We start from the raw sequence: 8,775 nt of genomic DNA on the forward strand, positions 1-8,775 counted from the left end.
CCCCCCCCCCAAAAAGAAATGGATCTGAGCCTAGGAGCCGGCCTGGCCGAGACTGGAGCTGGTAAAATGCAACATCACCCTATGTCAACACTGGCTCATTGTTATTTACCAGTCCAAATGAGAGCATTAAATATCTTTCCCATCTTTAGTAGCCATTTACAGTTCCCCTGAACAGTTTTCTATAGTTCTTTTTTTTTTTTTTTTTTTTTAGGCCATGCGGCATGCGGGATCTTAGTTTCCTGACCAGGGATGGAACCCGTGCCCCCTGCAGTGGAAGCACGGAGTCTTAACCACTGGGCCACCAGGGAAGTCCCTCTATAGTTCTTAAAAAAATTATTTGTAGGAGCTTTTTATATATACTCAATATTAGACATTAATCATCTAACATATCTGTGCAAATATTTTAGTCCTTTTTTAAAAACATCTTTATTGGAATATAGTTGCTTTACAATGTTGTGTTAGTTTCTGCTAGTCCTTTATTTTTGCTTGTGGGCTTTTATGAAATAATTTCTAAGGTTTATATAATCAAAAGTATATTGAGCTCTTCCTTTATAGCTTCTGTATTTTGCAACAAGCTTAGAAAGGTCTACCCTTTATAAGTTATTACGTATGTTGATTAGTAAGCTATGTATTGGCATATTCGATATATATATTGGTATATTATTGATTTTTATTAGGTTGAACCATAAGAAGTTACCATGAAATAATCAAATCTTAGCAATTCCATATATTTAAACTTAATATATTAATTTTGTACCCAGCTACCTGAGGGAATTCCCTTCTAATAGGTTTTCTGTATACATATTCTTGAATTTATCATGTAGTAGAACACCTGCAAATCATGGCAATTTTGCCTGTCCCAATCCAGTATATTTCTCATTCTCTTTGCTAACTGAATTGTCTAGCACTTCCTGAACAATGTCAATTAACAGTGGTGACAGACAGTGTCCTCATCTTGTACCTGATTAAGTGGGACTGCTTCCAGTATTTCCTCATTAATTGTAATGCCAAGTTTTAGGTTGAGACATATATTTTTTTATCATTTAAGGTAGAATTTACTTATTCTTATCATACAGAGGGTCTTATCTGGAAGGAATATTACATGTTATCAAATATTCTTTCAGTATCTACAACAGCTCTTCTATTTTTCCTCCTCTGACACAGTCATTTGGTAAACTATATTGATTAGATTTTATAGTATTAAACCATCCTTGTATTTCCAAAGTAAACCCATGGTAGTTTAGTCAGTTAATGTACTGTTAGATTCTATCTGGTGAAAATTATACTTTCTCATGTATAATGTACAGATATGCATATAGTACATAAATAGACATATCTGTGGTATTAAGACATCATGGTGGGAGGATCAGGGAAAAAATGGGCTCCTTGGGGTTTGGGGTGCAATAATGAAAAATAAGGTTGAGAAACACTGCTCTAGGGCCATCTTTGTCAGTTTGGAATCAGACTTACGCAAGCTTGAAAAAATAACTGGGAAAAAACCTTTTCACTGAGTTCAGGCAAAGCCAAACAGCATTTTGCTAGGCGAGGGACCGGCCTGACAGGCCCCTCAGCACAGAAGCATGGGGTGTGGGACTCGGGCAGTTCAGCGGGTAGAGGATAGGGAGCCAGCTGGAGAAACAAAACAGGAACTGAGGGACAGAGCTGGGCGGGAAGGTCCCAGGGCCACTGAGGAGCCCTGCCCTGAACATGATGACTTCTAAGCTGGAGAGTCCCAAGGTTAAAGGTGAATGTAGCTGGACCCAAGTGCCTCTGGACAGGGGGCACTCCCGAGTGACCCATGTAGGACAGGAAGTGGATGAGGTGGGGCGTCAAGTAGGGAAGCTAAAGCCATGGGGACACGACCTCCAGAGGCCAGAACGACTTGATCAGGGCCCCCCAATTGCACCTTCAGGAAGGAAAGAGGGGTGTAATGGGTTCCCAGGGTGAAGGGACTCACGGGTGAAACTTCGGGGGCCACAGAAGTTGCGGTCAGGCAAGGGCGTCTGATCCCAGGGGCCCTCCTCATCCGAGTCCCAAGACGGGGAGGCCGAAGAGCTCGGGGAGCAGGAGGGAGAGTGGCGGCCCGAGGAGGACAAAGAGGAGGAGGACGAGCAGAGTGAGGAGGAGTCCTCATCCAGCTGGTCAAACTTCCTCTTCAGCAGCCCAGTCATGGTGGTGAGGGGTACTCTGGGGTCTGGGCACAGACAGCCTGGAACAGGAAGGGGAAAGCTCTAGATGGCAGGCCTGAGGGCGGAGGTGGGCACCCAGCCCTGGTCATCACCTCTCCTACCCACCCTCCGAGGTAACCCAGGCCCTCCCTGAGGAGCCCTACGTGCCAGGGCCACATCCCTAGTAGGCTTCTTTGCACCAGACGGAGCACTGAGATCCAAACCCTAGTCCTGGCCCTTACAGACTCCCGCCACCTCTGCCCCAAAGCCTTCCTGGGACAGCACCGGGCACCTTCCCCTCTACCTCCTGTAACCCACCTACACGAACGCACACGCCAGACTGACAGATGGACCGACAGACCTCAGCCTGGCCACGCTCATTCCCCGGCAGGAATCCTGGGGCTGACTCACTGGCTGGGTGATTCACACAGCTGCATCTGTGTGCCTTTGTGTGTGTGAGGCTGGGCGCACGCCGACAGCCTGCACGGCCCTCGTACAGTGGCTCTTCCTCCTCCTCCTCCTGCCCCTAGCACACCCACAGACACGCCGCCCGCACACCCCGGCAACGGGCCCTCGTTAGGGGCCAGGCTGACCAGGACTCAGGGAACAGGGTGGCTTTGACACCAGCCCCGATTTCCAGCATCCAACTTCCCTGTGATGGAGCTGCTCGGACTCTCCTTTAGAAACCCCCGCCCACAAGAGAAGTCCCCGGCCTCCAGGCCTGACTGGGGCCAGAGCCACCTGGGCTTTGTGTCTCTTTAGCATCTCCTGTTTGATCTTCAAAATTCACCTTCATCTTGCCTTCCACTCCAATATCTAACCCTGTTTGTTTGAAATAACTTCCTAGGGAAATTATTTTCTCCCCTTAAAAAACAAAACCCTCTTCTAGTAAAACTGACCGGCCAAGACGACGCTCTCCCGTCCGTAGCTGGGTGACTTGGAGCACCCCAGGATACACTGCTCGCTGTGTCTCCCCTTTAAGGGTCTCAGCCTTCCACAGGAGTGCAACCAGAGATTCCCACAGCTTGGCTGGCCTCAACCGAGTGGAGGGCACTTGGGGCTCCTTCCCTTAAATGCTGCAGCAAATAACAACCCCTTCCACTGCTTGGGAATCCCCAAAGGACTCGGTCCTTAGGGCTGAGCCCAGCTACCTTGTCTTTCTGTGCCTCCTGAGCACTCAGGGCTGGGCCCCAGGAGGTCACCAGGAGGAAGGGGAAACGATGCAGAGGCCCCAGTGCTGGGGAGCCCCTCCCCCACTGCCATCACAGGAAATGAGAGTGAACAGGAAAAACCAACCAGAAGGCTGGCGATCTCCCCTACTCAGGTGTCCTTTCTAAAAACCCCTATCCCCGTTTGCCTAGCCTTCCACAAAGTCTGTGGATCCCAGACCCAGGCGGTATGCCGTCAACCAACTTGCTAGATGAAATTCAACCCAGGGACAGCCTCTCCCCACAGGCACATGAGCAGCAAGAGAAGCTCCCCGACTTGCCAACCCTCCAACAACAACGGGCCCAGGGAAGGAGGATGCACAGGTGTTTCCGGGGGCTTCTCAGCAAATAGTTTCTCAGGCTTGGCACCACCCCCCACCCCCCAGGGTCAAACCACAAACAAACACAACCCAGCTCTCAGCTGACCTGAAGGCTCTCACAGGAGATGCGGGAACTCATGGCCCAGAGGCAGGCATACCCACACATACACACAAGCAGACAGAGCACAGAGGCACCCAGACACAGAAACACACAAGCACAAACCACACCCCACGCATCTTGTCCCCACCACCATCCCGTTGGGAGACCCCGTCCTTTCCCAAACTCCAGATGCTGTCTACAGGGTGCTGAATGCTGGCCTAATCACACACCTAAGCCTGAGATTCCCCCGAACCAAAGGCTCACTTGGTCTCTCTGCCTGGCCATCCCTTAGAAACAAAATTCTGCAGGCCCCAAATCGAACCCCTTGTCTCTGTTCCCCACCCCCCATGCCATCTGTTCCTCTTCCTGTGTTCCCTATCTTAGTAACAGCACTGCCACCCACCCACTTACTCAAGCCAGAAACCTGCAGTCATCCTCAACTCCTTCCTGTCTCCCTCCATCCACATCCAGTCACCCAGTCCTGGAAGTACGCATTAGCTCATTTAAGCCACACACAAGGCCAGGCACAGACTTGGTAGGTATCACGGAGGCCACCCAGCATAGTGTTAAGAAAACCTTGGCTCCAGAACCAGACTGCTTACATTCGAACACTGTCTTGGCTATCAGTTGGCTGGGTGACCCTGGGCAAGTTCCTTAACTTCTCTGTGTCTTCAATTCTTTGTCTTACAACCTCACTGGGATGGGAAGTTTATGTGAATCACTACATGTCAGGTTCTTAGAACAGTGGTAAATGCTTGGTGAATGTGTCATTCTACACTGAGAAAAAAAGAAAGAGCTCCTGGATACACACAATACAGATGGATCTCACTGATATCATGTTGAGTGACAGAAGCCAGACACAAGATTACATGTGAATGAAGTTCACGAAAAGGCAAACCCAATCAGTGATGATACAATTCAGAATCGTGGTTATCCAGCAAGTGGGAAGGGCATGCACTGGGGACAGTCATGAGGGAATTTTCCCAGGGCGGGGGTGAGGGGTGTCTAGAAATATTCTATGTTGATCTGGGTGGTGGTTCCATGAGTGTCTAAAACATCTCACTGTACACATAAGATTCATATACTTTGTGCATTTTACGTATGTCACCTTCAATTCTGAAAGTCTGTTACCCCTATGTCTCTGTTCCACTGCTACTACCCACGTCCCGGGCCTCTGTTCCTGCCCTCTGCCCGCAGCCACTCTTTACCCTGCAGCTAGAGTGATCTTATTAAACCGCGAGTCTATCTACTGCCACCCCCATGCAGAAAATCATTCCCTAAGGGGAGCCCTTAGGATCAAGTCCACAATTCCAAAAGAGGCTGAGAAAGGCCTGGCTGCTGCCTCCCCTCCAGATTCATCATGCAAGACTCTCCCCAGCCCCCTCAATTTATACTCCAGCTGAGCTTGCAGTTGCCCAAATGGCCATGACCTGCTCACCTCCTGGCCTTTGCACAAGCTGGAACCCAGCCTCACTCCCCTTTAGAAGTCATCTCCAAGAAGACCTCCCTGAAACCCTCACTCCTCCCCACTACATGCCTCTCTGGGCTCCCACGGGCTCTGGGATTCCCCCATCGCAGCCATTACGGTCCCTTCCTGCAATGGCCTCACTGCTCATCTCCCTCATGCCAGGCTGAAGGCCTCTCGGCCTGATCGGCACTGTGCCTGTGCCTGGAATAGAGTCTGGCACAGAGAAGGCTCCTGAGGACCATCAGAGGTAGGCAGCTGACGCTGCAGATCAGGTATACACAGAGAAACGATTTAGGCACATGAGGTCACGGGGGCCCACTGGTCAGTGTGCCCTCCTCCTGCTCCTGTCACAGTTAGTTGGAGGGGAGGACGTGCCCATCCCCCAACCTGTGCCTGAGGGTTTGAGCAAGAATAGCACCCAGAAGGGGGTAGCTCTGAGAGCAGGAAAAGGAAGCTCAGGCTGCAGGCAGGTGCCAACACAGGCATCTCAGGAGGTTCCCCAAGAGTAAACAAATAGGAGTGTTAAGGAAGCAGGTTCAAGCCAGACACCCTGGCTCTGCCTCAGGGATGTCTACAGAATGGGAGCTTAAGGTGAGGGGGTTATAAACTCCAAGGCTGCAGACAGGGAAACGGGGACACAGGAAAGCTACAGCCCGTGGTGCAGGTTCTAATGATGAGCACCCAGCAAAATCTGCAGACCTGGAAATGGGAAATCATCTCCTCCCTGACACTGGGGAGGAGGAAGAGCCCCTGGCTCTTGTGCTCCGCCGCCCGATCTAGGGATCCAGAGGCTGAGAGAGGCAGAGGCAGATGAGACAAAAAGACTCAGCCAGAGACAGGAGAGGCCAAGTCAGAAAAGGAATGAAAGATAGTGAAAGAGTCCAAGAAAAGTGTCAGACAGTGAGTCAGAGGGTGGGGGAGGGGCCCTCAGCAGCTACCCAGGAATCAAGATCCTGACCGTGGCACCATTCCCAGGGTGAGCACAGCCCCCTCCGAGGGTCCTGGAGGAAGGAAAAGCAATTCCCAGGAGCCTGCTCAGACAGAAATACCACACCCCCAAGGAGCCCCGGAGACAGGCCCTGAATCTAAGAGAACCAGGCTTCTTCCGGGATCTGCCTGGGCCCTGAGAATCAGGCCGCCCTGCCGTCACCACCCACAGAAGCTGACAGCCCAGGAGGAGGAGGGGCGCCTCCCCACCCTACTAGCCACAACTATCTACACACTCAGGCCACACCACGTGAGCCGAGGGAAGGCCACCTCACCCTGGGTACCAGGCAAACAAAGGCTGTTTGAGGGCAGGAATCCTCAGGCCTCTGAAAAGTCACACCAACTCCTCTTCGACCACAGCTGTCCCAATGCCCTGGCCCCCAGTGAGAGCTAGTATTGAGAAGGGGGCACCTTCAGCTGCCTCCACCCTCCTTCAGGAATTTGAAGAATGTCCTTTAACCTCAGAGTCCCAGGCCTCGGCCAGGCCAGGCCAGCTCCCCACAGTACCTGGGGTCAGATGACCTCGGATCCTCAGGAACTACTTACTGGCAGAAGGAGAGAGCACCTCTGAGTACCTCAGGCCCCCATGGGGATTGGCTAGAAAGGCAGCCAGGGCAGCCCAGAGAGGGCAGGCAGGAAGCCTTGGCACACCCCTCCCCCACCCATCCCTCCAAAAGTGAAAACCGGGGGAGGGGGCAGTTCCTCAGCCTTGGCCTCCAGGGCCTGGCTGGGGAGGTGCCAAACGTTTGCTGGCTACATAAGGCAATTGCTCCTGCAGAAATGAAACTGCACCTGACAGAGACTGCTTCTTCCACCTAAGCGAGGCCCCCTTCACTCTCATTCATTCATTCCTTCAACAAATATTTATGGAGCGCCTAAGACATGCCAAGCACTGTGTCACACACCTGGGCATACAGGGAGCAAGACACAGACCAGTGCTGCCCCCTTGGAGTTTTGAGTTTAGTGGGGAGGAGTATAATGAGTTACAAACCGTGCTGAGTGCTGGGATGGAGGGTGGGAGGGGTACAGCTGGGGGTGAAGACAGATCTCTTGGAGTAAAGAATGGGATGTAGGAAAAGCTCCAGAGAGAGAGAGGGGCACAGGAAGTGGGAGGGACTTGAAGAGGAAGAGGCAGAGAGATGAGGGGGAAGGGGCGGCCTGGGAGGGGGCTTCAGGAGCCCGGGAGCCAGGGCTGACAGGGCAGGCTTTAGCCTGAGGGCACAGGAAGCCACAGAAGGGTTGAAGTAGGGAGTGACAATACCAGATTTGCATTTTAAAAAGATGGCTCAGCAAGGGACAGAAGGGGGTGTGACCGGTTGGACCAAGCTGCCAGAGCTAGGTGAGAGATGACAGGCCATAAGGCTTAGGAGAAAGGGGAAGGGAACCCGGTGACCTCTGGAGGGGGGGACCAAAGAAGGCAGTGATGATGAAGATTTGGGGGTAAGCTATGAGTTCCGCTCCAGAGGACTGAGACATCTGAGTGGAGGTGTCGAGTGGGCAGTGGAGCCCGGGAGGGACCCCCTTGTGTCAGGAGTGTGGGCTGTGTGTGACTGTGCCAGGGAGCAGGAGTGACTAAGTGTGTGACGGCTGCTGTAGTGTGGGCATCTCAACAGTGCCGTGCCGGTGTAAGGGCCCCCGGGGAGGGGAAACTGAGGACCTGTAGGAAGTACGTGCTGGGGAGGAAGCCGTGCGTGGGGGAAGCCTACATGTGCCCGCGGGTGGCCGGTGTAGCTGCGCCCGTGACTCACAGCGGTGGCCTCTGCGTGTGACGGTGACTGACAAACAGGTGAGCGTACGACACAATCCCTCCTCCTCCCTCCCTCCCGGGGTCCGTGACTCACGGAGCCTCACTCCACTCTCACCCCTCCACTCCCTCCCTGACTGACGCCGGGCACTCGCCGCAGCCCCGGCACCCGCCCCCGGGGGGAGCCCGAGGAGGAAGGCGACAAATGTCACCTGCTCCGGCCATGCGAGGAACTTCTGAAAAGTTCTCAGGCAACTGGGTCAAAAGGGAACTCACCCGCGGACGCGCGCCCGTGGCCAGACCGCCGCCAGCGCGCAACCACGGCTCGGCAGCCACCCGCCCGGCGCTCGGGGCGCCGGGACCTCTTGGGGTCCCAGCGGCGGGGCGCGGGGGCGGGGAGCGGAAAACCTGAGAGTGTCGCCCCCCGACCCGGACTCCGGCCGTGGCGCGCCGTCCGGGGCCGGGCTGTCCCCGCCCCGGCACCCGCTCAAAGTGGCGGGGGGCAAACGGCAGGGTCCGGGAAGCAGCGCGTCCCGAGCGGGACACCCCCTCCTCAAGGTCCCGTCCCCCGGCCCGGAGCCCACAGTGCTGACCTGCGATCCGGACGCTCGCCAAGGGCAACGCCGCGACCCTCGTCCTGGCCGGGAACGCCCCCTGCGCTGCGACCCCGCGCTCGCTAGCCCGCTCGATAGGTGGGCAGTCGTCGGCCCAGCAGCCCCTCGCTCTGCGAGTCCGGCAGCGGCGGCGGCGGGAGACTGGCTGTGCCCGGCCCCGCCCGCA

General features: G+C 54.2%; 1 protein-coding gene across 1 annotated transcript in view; it reads right to left on the bottom strand.

The window, feature by feature from the left end:
* The window catches only part of CSRNP1 (cysteine and serine rich nuclear protein 1), a 14,102-nt gene extending 5,401 nt beyond the window's left edge, over positions 1–8,701 (bottom strand). Inside the window, exons 1-2 of the mRNA XM_007468142.1 lie at positions 8,589–8,701; positions 1,958–2,209 (exon numbers count right to left, since the gene is read on the bottom strand). Of these exons, the coding sequence (XP_007468204.1) occupies positions 1,958–2,171 (214 nt within the window). The 5' untranslated portion in view covers positions 2,172–2,209; positions 8,589–8,701. The remainder of the gene's footprint in view (positions 1–1,957; positions 2,210–8,588) is intronic.
* Positions 8,702–8,775: the final 74 nt, after the last annotated feature.

The sequence above is a fragment of the Lipotes vexillifer genome, unplaced genomic scaffold, assembly GCF_000442215.2.
Source record: "Lipotes vexillifer unplaced genomic scaffold, Lipotes_vexillifer_v1.1 scaffold1770, whole genome shotgun sequence".
NCBI classification, from domain to species: Eukaryota; Metazoa; Chordata; class Mammalia; order Artiodactyla; family Lipotidae; genus Lipotes; species Lipotes vexillifer.